General features: G+C 37.7%; 1 protein-coding gene across 16 annotated transcripts in view; it reads right to left on the bottom strand.

Moving 5' to 3' along the window:
- NCKAP5 (NCK associated protein 5) overlaps positions 1–18,983 on the bottom strand; it is a 1,067,666-nt gene that overhangs the window by 548,482 nt on the left and 500,201 nt on the right. For all 16 annotated transcript variants that reach the window (XM_051849620.3, XM_051849629.3, XM_070071010.2 and 13 more), the window contains one exon: positions 13,489–13,552. In XM_051849620.3, coding sequence (XP_051705580.3) covers positions 13,489–13,552 — 64 coding nt within the window. The remainder of the gene's footprint in view (positions 1–13,488; positions 13,553–18,983) is intronic.

The following is an 18,983-nucleotide window of genomic DNA, read 5'->3' as shown; positions in this document are numbered from 1 at the left end:
ACAGTACCAGCCCCATCCATAACTTTTTTTTTTTTTTAGATTTTTATTTCTTTATTTGACAGGTAGAATTACAGACAGTGAGAGAGAGATACAGAGAAAAAGGTCTTCCTTCCATTGGTTTACTCCCCAAATGGCTGGAATGGACAGAGCTGTGCTGAACCGAAGTCAGGAGCTTCTTCCTGGTCTCCCATGAGGGTGCAAGGGCCCAACCACCTGGGCCATCCTCCACTGCTTTCCTGGGCCACAGCAGAGAGCTGGACTGGAAGAGGAGCAACCAGGACTAGAACCGGCACCCACATGGGATGCCAGCGCTGCAGGCGTAGGATTAGCCTAGCGCGCCACGGCGCCAGCCCCCATACATTTATTTTATTTTTTTTTTTTTCCCTTCCTAACCTGTCTCCAAAGTCTGGGTTGGGGGTGTGATTGCACAGCATCCAAGAGCTGTGAAGCCATAGCAAATGATTTACAACATGTGTACATAAAAGCTTATGAGGAGAAAGAGGAAACTTAGGTTAAGAAATAATGACAGTTTTGCTCAAAAATGAATACATGAAGCTAGAGATCTAAGAATCCCTATCCTGAGCAAGAGAAAATAAGTAACAAACAAAAATCAATAGTTGCATTATTGTCAAATTACATAAAATCAAGATAAGAGAAAACTGTGAAAGCACCTAGTGAAAAAGACACATTTTCCCAGAGGAATTGTGAAAAATGAAAGAAAACCTTTTGTCAGAAACTATTTTTTTTATTTTCTTTTTTTTTTAACTTTTATTTAATGAATATAAATTTCCAAAGTACGGCTTATGGATTACAATGGCTTCCCCCCAATAACGTCCCTCCCACCCGCAACCCTCCCCTTTCCCACTCCCTCTCCCCTTCCATTCACATCAAGATTCATTTTCGATTCTCTTTATATACAGAAGATCAGTTTAGTATACATTAAGATTTCAACAGTTTGCTCCCACACAGAAACATAAAGTGAAAAATAATAGATGATTTTTTAAATGATGATGAAATCAGATCAGACCTATTGTCATGTTTAATCCCAGTGAGAGTCAAGTTGGGAATTGCTAATTTCTTCTTTTTTTTTTTTTTTTTACAGAAGATCAGTTTAGTATACATTAAGTAAAGCTTTCAACAGTTTGCACCCCCATAGAAACACAAAGTGAAATATACTGTTTGAGTACTCATTATAGCATTAAGCCTCAATGTACAGCACATTAAGGACAGAGATCCTACATGAGGAGTAAGTGCACAGTGACTCCTGTTGTTGACTTTACAAATTGACACTCTTGTTTATGGCCTCAGTAATCTCCCCATGCTCCAGTCATGAGTTTCCAAGGCTATGGAAGCCCTCTGAGTTCTCCGACTCTTATCTTGTTTAGGCAAGGTCATAGCCAAAGTGGAGGTTCTCTCCTCCCTTCAGAGAAAGGTACCTCCTTCTTTGAAGACCTGTTCTTTCCACTGGGATCTCACTCACATAGATCTTTCATTTAGGTTGGTTGTGTTGTTTTTTTTGTTTGTTTGTTTTTTGTTTTTTTTTACCAGAGTGTCTTGGCTTTCCATGCCTGAAATACTCTCATGGGCTTTTCAGCCAGATCGGAATGCCTTTAGGGCTGATTCTGAGGCCAGAGTGCTGTTTAGGACATCTGTCATTCTATGAGTCTGCTGAGTATCTCGCTTCCCATGTTGGATCACTCTGGAAAAGACCCAGGAGGCACAGGCAGTCAAAGCCAAAATCAACTATTGGGATTGCATCAAATTGAGAAGTTTCTGTACTGCAAAAGAAACAGTCAGGAGAGTGAAGAGACAACCGACAGAATGGGAAAAAATATTTGCAAACTATGCAACAGATAAAGGGTTAATAACCAGAATCTACAAAGAGATCAAGAAACTCCACAAAAACAAAACAAACAACCCACTTAAGAGATGGGTCAAGGACCTCAATAGACATTTTTCAAAAGAGGACATCCAAATGGCCAACAGGCACATGAAAAAATGTTCAAGGTCATTAGCAATCAGGGAAATGCAAATCAAAACCACAATGAGGTTTCACCTCACCCCAGTTAGAATGGCTCACATGCAGAAATCTACCAACAACAGATGCTGGCGAGGATGTGGGGAAAAAGGGACACTAACCCACTGTTGGTGGGAATGCAAACTGGTCAAGCCACTATGGAAGTCAGTCTGGAGATTCCTCAGAAACCTGAAGATAACCCTACCGTTCGACCCAGCCATCCCACTCCTTGGAATTTACCCAAAGGAAATGAAATTGGCAAACAAAAAAGAGGTCTGCATTCTAATGTTTATTGCAACACAATTCACAATAGCCAAGACCTGGAACCAACCTAAATGCCCATCAACGGTAGACTGGATAAAGAAATTATGGGATATGTACTCTTTAGAATACTATACCGCAGTAAGAAACAATGAAATCCAGTCATTTGCAACAAAATGGAGGAATCTGGAACACATCATGCTGAGTGAAATAAGCCAGTCCCAAAGGGACAAATACCATATGTTCTCCCTGATCGGTGACAACTGACTGAACACCAAAAAGGAAACCTGTTGAAGTGAAATCGACACTATGAGAAACGGTGACTTGATCAGCATAGCCCTGACTGTTAATGAACAACTTAATACATTATCCCTCTTAGTAGTTTTTTTTGTCTGTTCTACTTAATATGACTGGTTTAATTCTGTAATTAATACACAGTTATTCTTAGGTGTTGAAATTTAACTGAAATGTGATCCCTGTTAAACATAAGAGTGGGGATAAGAGAGGGAAGAGATGTACAATTTGGGACATGCTCAAGCTGACTTGCCCCCAATGGTAGAGTTAGAAACATACCAGGGGACTCCAATTTAATCCCATCAAGGTGGCATGTACCAATGCCATCTCACTAGTCCAAGTGATCAATCTCAGTTCACAATTGATAATAATGAAAGGACTAAGAGTCAAAGGGAGCAGATAAATAAGTCTAGTACCTGCTAATACTAACCCATAAATTTTTTTAAAAGATTTATTTATTTATTTGAAAGTCAGAGTTACACAGAGAGAAGGAGAGGCAGTAAGAGAGAGGTCTCCCATCCGCTGGTTCACTCCCCAGATAGCCACAAAAGCCAGAGCTGTGCTGATCTGAAGCCAGGAGCCAAGAGCTTCTTCCTGGTCTTCCACGCAGGTGCAGGGCTCCAAGGACTTGGGCCATCTTCTACTGTTTTCCAAGATGATAGAAGAGAGCTGGATCAGAAGTGGAGCAGCCGGGACTAGAACCGGTGCGCATATGGGATGCCAGCACTGCAGGTGATTGGCTTTACCTGCTACGCCACAGTGCCGGTCCCTCCATCCACAACTTTTATGCTTAATATTTCTGCACAACTGTGCATATATTCATGTATAATGGTAGTATCAGAAGGTTCATAAAAACAGAACTAAAAAAGTTTATTTTCATGCAAAATATTTGTGATATTAATTTTTTCCATAACATGCATCTTCTATGATCTTTTTGAAGATGCTTATTTGCACAGATTTTTAAATTTTTTGCAAATAATCTTATCCTTTTAAAAATCCCATTTTCCATAAACTTTTTGATCATGCACGCACATATGATATTCTCATTAATATGTACTCAGGTAAATAAAAAAGACAATTATTAAGTCTTTTTTTTTTTTTTTTTTTGACAGGCAGAGTGGACAGTGAGAGAGAGAGAGACAGAGAGAAAGGTCTTCCTTTTGCCGTTGGTTCACCCTCCAATGGCCGCCGCGGACAGCGCGCTGCGGCCGGCGCACCGCGCTGATCTGATGGCAGGAGCCAGGAGCCAGGTGCTTTTCCTGGTCTCCCATGGGGTGCAGGGCCCAAGCACCTGGGCCATCCTCCACTGCACTCCCTGGCCACAGCAGAGGGCTGGCCTGGAAGAGGGGCAACCGGGACAGAATCCGGCGCCCCGACCGGGACTAGAACCTGGTGTGCCGGCGCCGCTAGGCGGAGGATTAGCCTAGTGAGCCGCGGCGCCGGCCCAATTATTAAGTCTTTAAGAAACAGTAATGATAGCTAGAGGCAGCATTAGCTCTCTTTGACTGGAAAGGTTTTAGAAGTCATAATGTAGTATGCAAAACTGGCCATCATTTAGGAATGTATAGCTCAGATTATATTTCAAGCAAGAAAGCCCCGAATAAAAATTTCAGGCTTGCAAATTTAATGGAACTGCCCCCCCAAATGATTGCAAAATAACTTCCTACATCACAAAGCCTCTGATATGCATTTTATTTCACACAAAGGTTGAGAATTCCTACTCCTAAAACCCAAAATGATCCAAAATTCAAATCTTTCTCAGCATCTCATTGGTAGTTCATAGACTCTCAGTAAAGTTATGAATATATTCCACAATTTAAAAACGCCTGAAACTTCAAATATTCCCTGGTTCCAACCACTTCAAGTAATGCATACTCAGCTTGTATAAGGCAGGAACAATATTGATTATCAGGAACATAGCAAGTGAATCTCCTGACTCCCTGACCTCTTACTGCTCTTTGCAAGGAATGTACCTTCCTCTTTGTGATCTTATATCAAAGCAAGAAAAAGTATCAGGCTGCAGAAGGAGATGCTAAGCTTTTTCTTTTTGTTTTACTTTTACTGTGATATTTTTTAAATTTAAGGTATACAAACTTCATGTATTTCATATGTACAGATTCACAAACACAGTGATATTTTCCACCCTACCCTCTATCCCGCCCACACTCCCACTCCTTCTTCCTATTCTTATTTTTTTACAAGTATCTATTTTCAGTTAACTTCTTACCTGTAAGAGTAACCAAACAGTTAGTAAAGAGTTCAACAAATAGTATGAAGAAAACAAACAAACCCATTATTCCTCAATGATCGACACAAGGGCTGTTAAAAATCATCACATCTCCAAGTGTCAGTTTCACTTCTATAGATTAACTTTTAGGTACTCTATGAGCTACCACAGATCAGGAATAACATATGGTATTTGTCATTTGGGGACTGGCTTATTTCACTAAATATTAAAAAAAAAATCAAAGCAAATTAAAGGGAGGGAATCCTCCAAAACTCCTGAAAAGCCAGCATCACCTTAATTCTTAAACTTGAAAAAGATACAACAGAGAAAGAGAACTACAGTTCAATTTTCCTGATGAGCAAAGACACAAAAATCCTCAACAAATACTAGCCAATCAAATTCAACAGCACATCAGAAAGATCATTCACCTGGATCAAGTGGGATTTATACCTGGGATACAGGGATGGTTCAACATTAGCAAATCAATCAATGTGATACATCACATTAACAAACTGAAGAACAAAAACCATATGATTATCTCAATAAATGCAGATAAAGCATTTAATAAAATACAACATCTTTTCATGATGAAAACATTAAGCAAATTGGGGTTAGAAGGAACATTTCTCAACACAATCAAGGCAATTTAACTAACTCACTAACTCCCATTTATTGAATGGGAAAAAGTTAGAGGCATTCCACGGAGATCCGTAACCAGACAAGGATGCCCACTCTCACCACTGCTATTCAATATAGTCCTGGAATTTTTAGACAGAGCCATTAGGCAAGAAAAAGACATCAAAAGGATACAAATTGGGAAGGAAGAAGTCTAATTAATCCTATTTGCAGATGACATGATTCTACAAATAATGGATGCAAAATACTCCACTAAGATCATTAGAACTCATAAAAGAGGTGGAAAATTAGTATGATTTACAATCGTACAAAAATCAACAGACTTTGTATATACAGACAATTCCATGGCTAAGAAAGAACTTCTAAGATCAATCCCATTCACAATAGATAAAAAAAAATTAAGTATCTTGGAATAAGTTTAGTCAAGGATGTCAAATATCTCTATGATGAAAATCACAAATCATTAAGAAATAGAAAGTACAAAAAAATGGAAAAATTATCCATAGTTCCATGTTCTTGGATTGGAAGAATTAATATCATAATGTTCATACTACCGAAAGCAATTTACAGATTCTTTGTGATCCCAATGAAAATACCAACAACATTCTTCTCAGATCTAGACAAAGTGATGCTACAATTCATTTGGAAACACAAAAGATTCTGAGGAGCTAAAGCAATCTTTTTAACAAATGTTTTATTTATTTATTTATTTGAAAGGCAGAGTTACAGAATGGCAGAGATAGAGGGAGCTTTTTACAAAAGCTAAGATATGGAATCAACTCAGATGTCCATCAAATGAAGCCTGGGTAAGAAAGTTATCATATGTATACACTATTAAATACTACACAGTGATAAAAAAAAAAGTGAAACCCTGTCATTTGCAACAAAATGAATGCAACTGGAAACCATTTACTTAGTGAAATAAGACAGTCACAAAAAACACAAATACCATATGGTCTCACTGATATGTGGTAACTAATAGAGTACCTAAAAGGTAATCTATAGTAGCAAAACTGACACCTTGAGATGTGATGATTTTGAAAAGCCCTTGTCTTGACTGTTATGGAACAATGTTTTTCTGTTTTTTTTTTTTTTTCTTCATACTCTTTGGTGAACTTTCTACTTAGAGCAGGATTAAGCTTTTGAGTATAAAATTAACTGAAAACAGAAGTTTGTAAAAATAAGAATGGGAAAGGGAGAGGGAAGAGTATAAGGGTGAGAGTATGGGTGGGAAGGAGGGGGGAAAATCACCCTTTTCCCTAATATGTATATATTAAATTCATGAAGTTTGTATTCCTTAAATAAAATAAAAATAAAGGCACAAAGTTAGCTAAGTCTGACTAGCAGCCAGTGCTGAGGTCATCACTGGTTAACTGGAGGAGTAAGTGCTATACAGTGAGTGATAACAATACACTTTGGCATGTCATTTCTCCTTTAAAAAATCTTGTAGAAGTGCCTCAGTCTATTCTAACTTTTCCAACATACTTTAAGGTTGGATTAACTCAGCTACATCATCCATTGTGTTATTGTGCAAATTTCTGTACAAATTCCTATAATTTTATCTTACAGCATTTGTTTCAATTAAAAAACAGGTTTTTTTATGACTCAGTTTACACAACTTTGTTCTACATAATCTATGACCTTTACAATGTCTACTCTCCATCTTATATCTTCACATTTCATGATACAATGTCATACTAAGATATTCCTTCAATACGCACATCATAAAAATAACATTTACTTCTCATTTCTGTTTCTCTTCCAAAGATATTAGGAGTTTATTTATAAAACTTAAGTTACCTATCTTAGTGCAGCATTTCACTTACCAATGACGACACCACTGGGACACCCACATTATATATTACAATACCTGGTTCAAGTCAAGCTCTGCTCCCAATTTCAGCTTCCTGCTAAGGAGTATCCTGAGAGGCAGTAGATTATGGCTCAAATCACTGGGTCACTGCCATACATCCAGGAAGCCTGGATTGCTTCCTTTCTCCTAGTTTTGGCCTGGCCCCGCTCAGGGCCAAGCTGTTACTGGTATTTAGGGAGTAAACCAGCAGATGGAAGAGCAATTTATCCCTCTGTCTTTCAAATAAATTTTTCTTTTTTAAAAAGTTAAGTGTATGTAAGACTTCTCCCTACCCCCCAAAGGTATACCTCATTCTCAATTTGGTGTATGTTATTCTATACATTTTTCTCATTTTATGTTCCATGTTTGTATATGCAGGTAGCTGCTGCATATTATTTCACTACTTAAACCTTGCTATTAGAAACAATGCTGTAGAATGTACCTTTATATGAGCCACTTGGCATACTTATATGAGAGCTTCCTAGGGAAAAAAACAAACATACATGCAAGTGGACTTGCTAGGTCATAGGCTGTGTTTTGACTGCAACTTGTCTTAAACATTTATGTATAGCACATGTACACACCTGCTACACTACACTCTTAATAACACAGAATAATTTTTCCAAATAAGAAGCCAACAATATTTATGACACTATCCTACTAACTTGCTTTGCAGATCTCATCAGTCTGCAGCTCAGTTTTTCACTGTTATTGATGTTTCTGTTTTAAGCAATGGTTTTTACTTCCAATGTATTCTGATTTACAAAATTTCCCTTTATGTCATACATTTTCTTCTGGTCAAAAAAATCATTCCTTATTTCATTATTATAATGATTTTCTCCTACATTACTTTCTAAAACTTAACATTTTCCTTTTAGTTTGTTCTAACTCATCCAAAATTCATTTGGTTTATTTTGTGTGTAGTAATATTTTTGATACAAACTGTCACAGAAGCCTTTTAATATTAACCAATTTTCCCTTGTTAAACTCTTGTTCTACTTCAATTATATGTTCCAAAATATTTGTGTGTCTGTTTGTAGGTTCTCTATTGCACTGTCTAGTGTACTCAACTTTTCCCCACTATCACACTGATTTAATTGCTTTTGCTTTAAAGTAAGTATTCAGGTGTGATAGGACATAACACCCCTTATTATTTTTCTTTATATTATATAATCTAAAACCATTATTTTTGTATTAATATTTCTTGTACTTTTTTTTTGCATGTACTTTTTAAATGCTTTGAAAGCCCTATTTGGATTCTGGTTCAAATTCCATTGAATACATAAGTCATTTTTAGGTATGTTAGTATTTTTAAATTTTCCTTTCCAAGAATATGTCATCTCTATGCACTAATTTAGGCCTCCCTTTAGACCCTTTAGTATTTATTTCCCCAAAGGTATCTCACACACTTTTTAGATTAACTGCTACATCTTTTACACTGTTTTAAATAGTACCTTCTAAAATCAAGCGTTGATTCATAGGTACAAAGTGTGAGCAACAATGGTAAGCACTGATGTCCCAAAACACAAAAGAAAAAATATATAAAACATCCAATATAATGAAAGATTCTCCAAATAAAGATCTGAGTTAACAAAACCAAGCATCAGAAATTATCAAAACCAGTAACCTGGGGCTGGCTCTGTGGTGTAGCAGGTAAAGCTGCCACCTGCAGTGCCGACATCCCACACAGGCGTCAGTTGGAGATCTGGCTTCTCCACTTCTGACCCAGCTCTCTGTTATAGCCTGACAAAGCAGTTGAATATGGTCCAAATGCTTGGGCCCCTGCAACCACCCTGGGAGTCAAGGAAGAAGCTCCTGGCTCCTGATCAGCCCAGCTCCAGCCACTGGGGAGTGAACCACTGGATGGAAGATCTCCCTCCCTCTGCCTCTTTGTAACTCTGCCTTACAAATAAATAAATCTTAAAAGAAAAAAAAAAACCGTAATGTATCCAAAGCAACTATAGCTACTGGATAGCACATGTGTGGGGGGAAAGGGGTAAGCACAGATTTTTAATCCAGACCTGTCTCAGCTCTAAACTCATGTTGTTTCTTTTTCCACATGATGTTCAGTTCTCCACTGACAACAAATCTTTCTATATGCAGTATTACTATCCTGTAGTGGATCCTAGATATGAAAAAAGGACATCAGTAGAGAAACTGGTGAAATCCTAATCAAGTCTGGAGTTCAGTTAAAACTAATACATCTGGGGCTGGCACTGTAGCATAGCAGATAAAGCCACTGCCTGCAGTGCCAGCATCCCTTATGGGCACCAGTCAAGTCCCAGCTGCTCCACTTCTGATACAGCTCCCTGCTAATGTGCCTAGGAAAACAGTGGAGGATGGGCCCAAGCCCTTGGGCCCCTGTTCCCATGTGGGAGACCTATAAGAAACTCCAGGCTCCTGGCTTCAGACTGACCCAGCACTAGCCATTGTGGCAATTTTGGGAGTGAACTGGAGGATGTAAGACCTCTGTCTCTGCCTCTCTGCAGCTCTGCCTTTCAAATAAATAAAAATAAATATTTAAAATCATACTAACACATAAGTGTTAATCTCTTAACTTTAACAATTACACTAAAATTTAAGATGTCAGTATTATGGAAAACTGGGACAAGAGTAGGCAAAAGTGCAATTGTCTGTAAATCTAAAACTGTTACAAAATGAAAAGTAGATTCAAAACTGAAAGATATCAGACCTACCAGTTTTATGCCTGTGTCCCACATAAGACTACTTGGGCCCAATACCGGGCTATTGACCCCAGCTTCCTGCTAATGCAAAGTCTGGGAGGCATTGGTGTCTGTTCAAGTAATTGGATACCAGCTACCCATATAGGAAATCTGAATTGAATTCCCATCTTTGCCAGGCCCCAAGAAGCACAATCAGGGAGTCAATCAACAGATGGTTGCTCTGTCTCTCAAAGAAATACTTGGCAATTTTAAAAGAAATATCTCAAAATGGTGCCTTGGGTATGCTTTTAAAATCTGAAATGTGAGAAAATTTATTGTGTGAAAGTAAGTTTTTACAAGGGTATGCTTTGCTTTGAAGATTGATTATTTTTACTGATTATCTTTTAAAAAAATTATCAGTCTGAATTTAATTAATGGCTTTTAGAATAGACTTGCAGTGTAATTTCTTCACTTTCATTTTTCCTTTCAAGTAGATAAGCATTTTATATAAGACTATAGGCTTTGAAAAACCTAAGGTGATCTGGTAGTGATGAACTGATTTCCATTTTGTTACAGACATGACAGAAGTTCTATTAAAAAAAAAAAAACTTGTAACAGTAAGAATTAAATTTAAAGGATTAATAGAACTGACTCATTTCAGGAGCTTTCAGAGACTGAAATAATCAGGACTTCAGAAATTTTCAGGAGCAGAAAAGCTGAAGCATGTAATTAGGTAGAAAACAGAGGAGTTGAACTACATTAAGAAGCAAAAAAAAAAAATTGAGAATGAGGGAACAGAAAAGGAAATTAGTGACAATCAGGGATTATGGTGTCTGTAAAGAATCAAGATGTGATCAGTTACATAGTAGAGGGATAACACAATTGGGAATTCTACTCATCTGACCATGTCACTGCCTCATTCCAAGTCTTCTGATGGTTCCTGTCACGCAGAGCCTCAATCACAGATCCATGGAGACACTGATGACTTGACACTGTGTGTCCCCACCACTTCTGATTCCCTCTTCCACGTTTCATCCTCTCCCCCATCATACCATTACTCCTCTAGCCAGCCATGTCCCCACACAGTTCCTTAGTCACAGGCCAGGCCTTTGCATTTGCTGATCTGCCTTCCTGGAATAACCCCTCCCAGATATCCCTATGACAAATTCCATCCTCTGCAAGTTTTGCTCAGAGACTAACTTTGTTGTGACTTGATATTCTATTTCAAACAGTGGACACCCAATCTGCCCTACTTGGCTTTTATTTTCTCGTAGTTCCTTCCTCATCTAACACTGTAATTTTATTCAAAGTCTGTCTCCATAGGCACTAGACTGCAAGCTTTCAGAATTTTCCCATTTTCTTCCCTAAGGGTTCCTCTAGTACCTACCCAGTGCTGACAACACAGTACATGCTCAATAAGTATCTGTCAAATCAATTAGCACCAAGAGGTGATTTCTTTCACCATGATTAAAATTCCATTAGTAAGACATTGGTAACTTTCTAAGTCACTAGAGCAAAGTTATCTTTTCGCTTATCTGCGTTTTCTGGTTTTCTCTACCCTGAACAATTACCTCTGTAATGTTTTTAAAGGAGATTTTGTTTTGGTAACAGAGTAGACAATTATTGATCTAAGACCATTTTAATTAACTCACATTTAATATCATTAAGAACTAAAGTTCATTCTTCCAAGGTTTGTTCTCATGAGCTTAAATACCTTTTAGTTATTGCCTAAGTTAATGCCTGTAAGTCTGCATATTATAGAAACTTTACATGGGCAAATACTAAGTACCATGAATCCCTAACAAGCTAACTGAAACATAAAATTCCAACTTTCAAAGATGGGGAAATGGACACCTAGAAAAATCAAGTCGCTTCCTCACTGTCAGGAACATAGTTGATTGCACATGAGCTAGCCCTAAACCAAAGATTGAAACATTACATAGTGGCCCTGCCCATTACCATGTCCAAGTGCAGTGACAAGTTTGGACTGAAAAGGTTCAATCCACCATTGGACTAGATCTTTATTTTGTCCACCTCTTTCCATTTCGTTATTAAAGTGTGCTTTTGAACAACGGCTTCATATCATTTAAACATGCAAGATTCTCTCTTCAAAAAGATCACTTGCTAAACAATATGTTCACATCCCCTTCGTATTTCAACATGCTCAAGGCCCACTTGTTCAGTCCCCGCTGAACAGTCAACATCTCACCGAAGCTTGTGCCTTATTCTCAGAGAAATGTGAGGCCAGCATATTTCATCAGTTTTTGTTTTCAGTGGATGGATTGTCAATTAACTCTCATGAAAGCAAATACAAACAGCCTTCAGGGTCTGAAAAGCTTTCATTTATATTTTCAAAAACAAAATTGTTGCACTGAAAAACTGCACAGATGCCATTGTTTTGTCATAAGTGGGAGAAAAAAAATCCAGTATATTTTCTTCTCAGAGGCAGCAATAGCAGTTAATCCACACACATGCAATCCCCAAGTCCCCAGACAGCCATCCTGGATGGTATAGTGGCACACAGACAGATATTTTGGCCAAGAAAGTCTATAAAATGAAGTTGCTATGGACCAAAACAACCATATTGATTTTTAGTACAATTCACAACACAAAGAAACAACAGTTTTCTAAAGGGTACGAGCTGTAAAAGAGGGAGATATATAGTGCAGATACTGGAGAGAAGGAAGAGAATAAAAGGCCAATTAGGAAACATCCAAATGTTCTTTTAAGTCATTTGTTTTATTAAGTTTGAAAAGCTGAGATGGATGAATTATGCTGAACTGCTCTTATCTAAACATCTAAGACCCTCATTTAGAGAAACTGAGACCTAACCCTGAAGCCTAGGTATCCAGTAGACCTCCACAAAATAAATCCTTACAACTTGTTATGCTCTGAATGGGATTTGGCTCCCTACAATGATGCACATGTTTAAACACCAAACAGTCAATGCATTAATTCTAACAGTTGATGGATTAAGGGTCACCCAATGTAATTACGGCATCTGGGAGATGCACTTATATGGACGGTCTTTAGGTCACCTTGGGCTTGCCCTTGGAAGGCAGTCCTTGCAGGAGGGCTGGTCATGCAGAAAGAGAACTCACCCTGTGTCAGCCTACTTCCTGACCAGCCACATTGTCACCACTCCACCATCTCTGGCCTTCCCCTGATAGATGAACCAATACAGTTGCCCAGACTCCAACAGTGAGAACCTCCAATCTCTAAACTCAAATAAACCTCCTACCTTTCTTTGTGAAGCCTCTCAAATATTTTAGAGATGATGTGCTGATATATAACCCTTTGAATATTTGAACATTTCTCCAAAACTACTCAACTGTTACTTAAAATTTTCCAGTTAACCTCTATCTCCACAAACAACAGAATCCCCTAAATTGCATTATAAATACATCATTTAAGAAAACATCATTCAACATGCTGCAAGCAGACATTTTCCTTAAACTTAATCCAATAAAAAGACTTCCACCTCAGAGACCTCTGGGTAGAGGTTTCAGGGTAGGGAGAGAGACCAACCAGGACTTACCATAGCCCCCTCATTTGCTCTTTGGGCAACTTCCCGCTGCAGTTGGGCCACCGCCAACTTCTCCCTGGAGAAACAAAAGCACATGATTACTGGACCATTCCCAGGGTAGAGGGCACACTAGCACGGCTATCAAACATTCCTCTTTGGTCTCCAGAGGAACTCCTTCCTCTGCTCTTTCTGGCTCATGTCCTCTACCACATTTTCTATAAAAAAGGTTAAGTGATTAGTGCATTGCTTTCATGCAGTGTCATTGAAGATGTTTTTCCTTTGGACTTTATAATGTCAAATGCTAAGTTTTAATTACATTCACTAATATGTCATATATAAATCAGTGTTCCACAGATGAAGTATGTCACTTCTTTCTGTACCAACTTTGCTTATAAATTTTTAATTACTTCATCTGTTGCTCCACGCCAATACTGATGTTTAAAACGCTAAATGTATACACTCTTCTTAAAATAGTAATAGCAATCAGGTGTAAGTTAGGTGGAATTTTAGATTTCTTTACTTCAAAGCCTAAATGAACTTATTTTTCAAGGTCTAGGAAGTATGAAAATAAAGACTTTATTATTTCAGCATTCTTTAACAATGAGGTTGATTTATAGTCCTTATAATTCTGAACTCATTTACAATGTATTAAATATTCCTTAAAATTTTAACATTTTTGTAAAGTTATGGGTAACTACACTTTCAACAGCTTTTCAATGAGTTTCTGAATAGCTTATAGATAATGACACAAGGGTAAGTGAACTCTACTTGTAATGTGTTAGTTTTACCAAGCATTTCAGTTTTAGCAAGGCTTTCTCCTGAAACCCTTCTGTAACTATCTAGATCTGAAGGTATCTGGGTATCCCACCTCTGTTAACTCTTCGATTGCACAGGATTCACTATGTAGAGGCAGAGGAAGCAGGTTTGTTTGAGCTGAGTTAGAGCAAGCATTTCTTCTCTTTTCACTGCTTGGATCTATGAAATGCCCTTCACTACATAGGAACCTGCTTTCACCAGGTTTAGATTGAGCAGTTTTCTAGTAGCAGCAGTTCTCTGAGTAAATAACCAAGAACACAGGATTTAAAATAGAAAAGTGGAACAAAGAGATTCTCAGCAAAGGCCAGTTCTGGAGCCTAAAGCAGGACCTGTGCATGCACATATAAGGAGGCCTACAAAGGGGACAGGAAGGAACCAGAGATGCAAATCACAGGCCCCTGAGGTACACAGGGCAGCATGTCCATGTCCCTGTCCTGTTAAGCAGATAAAGGGCAAACAGAATAAACAAAGACTTGCAAGAGACGAAGATAACTGATTTTCTATTTTATTAAAATTAAACATATGCATTTAGTTATTCTCTCCCTAGACACTATTAAAAATGCACCAAAAGAACAACTTTGGTAAAAAACCAAACTCAAAGCAGAAAATCATACTCCATACCCTACAACCAAGCAATTCCACTATGGAATCGAAACACACAGAAGAGCCAACACACATTTCACACACACACACACACACAAAAATACTAAGGCACTTCACAATGTTCATGTAAAATCAAATTAGAAGTTTATTTTGGTTCCCCAGAACCTGAAACCTATGGCAGTTTTAACTTCCTAACTATGCATTCTACATGATCTGTTTTTAAGACCCATGTGTTATAAGGTTCAAGGGTACATGCTTTGCAATAGCCTTCAGGTATTGCCTTCAGGTAAAAATGCACATGCTCAGTAATAAACTGGTAAGTACCCTTTGAAGTATTGCAGTACATGATTAAGCTCAAGCAGTGAGAAAGAGTAATCTACACCTAAGCACAAAAACATACAGAATTTCACAAACATGCTGTTGATAGAAGCAAATGCAGGAGTATATACACTTTTTTATTCCACATATATAAAGTGAAAATAGTCACACAGGCAAAATTTCTATCCAGTTTGATAACACAAACAAATATGAATTTCAAATATGGAAGAGGTGAAACTGTCTACTCAGAGGTAGTATAATTTTCTAATTTAAAGTCTTAATTTTTAAAAAACTGTACAAAAAGTAAATTTAGCAAAGTTATAGAAGTCAATGTACAACAATCAGGTTTTTTTAAAGGTTAATTTATTTATTTGAAAGTAAGAGTTATACAGAGAAAGGAGAGGCAGAGAGAGAGAGAGGTCTTCCATCCAATGGTTCACTTCCCAATTGGCTGTAACAACCGGAGCTGCGCCGATCTGAAGCCAGGAGCCTGGAGCTTTCTCTGGGTCTCCCACGCAGGTACAGGAGCCCAAGGACTTGGGCCATCTCCTACTGCTTTCCCAAGCCATAGCGGAGAGCTGGCTCAGAAATGGAGCAGCCGGAACTTGAAGCAGTGTCCATATGGGACGCCGGCACTTCAGGCCAGGGTGTTAACCCACTGCACCACAGCGCCAGCCCCAACAGCAATCAGTTTTTTAAGAAAAAAAATTTACTTATTTATTTGAAAGGCAGAGTGATAGTTACACACAGTGCATGTTTCCATCTACTGATTCACTACACAAATGGTCACAACAGCCAAGATTGGCAAACCAAAGCAAGGAATTCCACCTAGGATTCCCATGTGAACAGCAGGAGCCCAAGTACTTGAGTCATCTTCTACTGCTTTCCCAGGCACATTAGCAGAAAATTGGATCATAAGTGGAGCAGCTGGGATTTAAACTGGCATCGTAATATGGGAGGCCAGGACCTCTACAATGCCTGTTTTGAATCATGTTGTTTATATCATTACACCAGGCAATAGGAAAATAAAATTTAAAAAACATCTATTCACAACAGTGTCAATGAAGAAACTATCCAAGGCATCAACTTTGTTCTTGCTCTATATTCCTATTTTTTTTCTTTTTTGAATAAAATTATTTCCAAAATAGAAGTTCTAGGTTTTTTTTTTCATCCTTTTCAATGGTGAAAATCATAGGAAGGTAACAGGAATATTTACCAAGTTATTTACTTTAATTATAATAAATTTCCATGAAGGTATTTATATTGTTGATGGCTCTGAAAGTCTCTACTGTGTTTTCTTTCAAGACAGAAGGACATAAGTCTTCATTCAACTTATTCTCTCACTCCTCCACCTCTTTCCTAATATCTATAGGTATTTGTCAAATAAATGAAAATTGGTAACATTTTAAAATATAAATCCATTAAAAACAACCCACAATTACAGATGTAAAACTACCTTAAATTTCTTTTTTTTGTATTTACTATACTATACATTTAATTGTTATTTATACTCCTTTTTTTACTCTTTTTTTCCACTTATTTAATAAATATAAATTTCCAAAGTACAGCTTTTGGATTACAGTGGCTTTTTCCCCCCCATAACTTCCCTACCACCCACAACCCTACCATCTCCCACTCCCTCTCCCATTCCATTCACATCATGATTCATTTTCAATTATCTTAATATATACTAAATTGATCTTCTATATATAAAGTAAAGATTTCAACAGTTTGCATCCACACAGAAACACAAAGTATAAAGCACTATTTGAGTACTAGTTATAGCATTAATTCACATTGAACAACACATTAAGGACAGAGATCCTACATGAGGAGTAAGTGCACAGTGACTCCTGTTGTTGACTTAACAATTTGACACTCTTGTTTATGGCATCAGGAATCACCCTAGGCTCTTGTCGTGGGTTGCCAAGGCTATGGAAGCCTTTTGAGTTTGCCAACTCTGATCTTATTTAGACAAGGTCATATTCAAAGTGGAAGTTCTCTCCTCCCTTCAGAGAAAGGTACCTCCTTCTTTGATGGCCCATTCTTTCCACTGGGATCTCACTCGTGGAGATCTTTCATTTAGGTTTTTTTTTTTCCAGAGTGTCTTGGCTTTCCATGCCTAAAATACTCTCATGGGCTCTTCAGCCAGATCCGAATGCCTTAAGGGCTGATTCTGAGGCCAGAGTGCTGTTTAGGATATCTGCCATTCTATGAGTCTGCTGTGTATCCCACTTCCCATGTTAGATCATTCTCTCCCTTTTTAATTCAATCAGTTAGTATTAGCAGACACTAGTCTTGTTTATGTGATCCCTTTGACTCTTAATCCTATAAGTATGATCAGTTGTGAACTGAAATTGATCACTTGGACTAGTGAGATGGCATTGGTACATGCCACCTTGATGGGATTGAATTGGAATCCCCTGGCACATTTCTAACTCTACTGTTAGGGGCAAGTCCGATTGAGCATGACCCAAATGGTACATCTCCTCCCTCTCTTATTCACACTCTTATATTTAACAGAAATCACTTTTCAGTTAAATTAAAACACTTAAGAATAACTGTGTTAATTAAAGAGTTCAACCAATAGTATTAAGTAGAACAAAAAAAATACTAAAAGGGATAAAATATTAAGTTGTTCATCAACAGTCAGGACAAGGGCTGATCATTTGCAACAAAATGGAGGAATCTGGAAAACATCATGCTGAGTGAAATAAGGCAGTCCCAAAGGGACAAATATCATATGTTCTCCCTGATCGGTGACAACTAACTGCGCACCAAAAAGGAAACCTGTTGAAGTGAAATGGACACTATGAGAAACAATGACTTGATCAGCAAAACAATCTTACATTTCAAAACATAAATTTCACAAGTATAGTGACACTGCATCAGATTTTTGCAAATATCTTTGATGTCTGGCTTAATAGCAGGCAACCAGTCTCATGTTAGCTTCTGGTTTCCACCTATTGTGACAACACATTATGTGCCTTTTAGAAAATTCCATTCATGAAAGGACATGAATGAAAAAGGCAAATATCATCTAGTATTATAACAAATATAGTTTTGATCTTACAGATCCCTTCAAATGGACTTGGGGATGTCCAGGGTCCCAGGACCACACTTTGCAAACTAGAAGATACAGAACTAGGAATGTGTGAATCATCTAGAAAATCCCCTTGGATCATCATTTCTGATTACTCAATCCTCTAAGATTTAATTTGCATACTGAAGGCTTTTTTCTCAAGAGCAGTTTAACATGAAAGACATTTCTACAGAGTTAATCTGACTGTGATCACTCTACTAAATTTTAAGGGAGGCCTAATACAGTAAAGGGGTTAAGAATGCTTAAAAGAGATACCCTTTCAAAGAATTATTACAAATTGTCACATGGTATAGGTGGCTTGTCCAATCTTGTTAGATTCAATTTGATAACTAATGGTTTTAGCTACTACAGAGCTCTTAAAAAGGAAAATGTTAATAAATCAGGAAATTTTGTGCATTTCTAACATATTACTAACACATTGCATTTTTATGCATTCATTTCTTTATGAAAGGAAAAGACAATGAACCAGTTTAAAAGGGTCAACTCTAAAGAGGCAACAACCTGGCAGAAAGATTCAGTGAAACATGGTAAAATACATGGAAACTACAAACACTAAGTTGTACTTCAACAGAGAACAGATATGGTCAGTTTCAACTGGACAAGTAGAAAGAGATGACATCCACATGGACAATTTCAGAGTAGTCTGAGTCACAGGAAGGATCTCCAA

This window comes from Oryctolagus cuniculus, chromosome 3 (assembly GCF_051225735.1).
Source record: "Oryctolagus cuniculus isolate XC-2025 breed Fujian yellow rabbit chromosome 3, ASM5122573v1, whole genome shotgun sequence".
Taxonomy (NCBI): Eukaryota; Metazoa; Chordata; class Mammalia; order Lagomorpha; family Leporidae; genus Oryctolagus; species Oryctolagus cuniculus.
The sequence above is the reverse complement of the archived record's forward strand: the minus strand, read 5'-3'. Positions and strand labels throughout refer to the sequence as shown.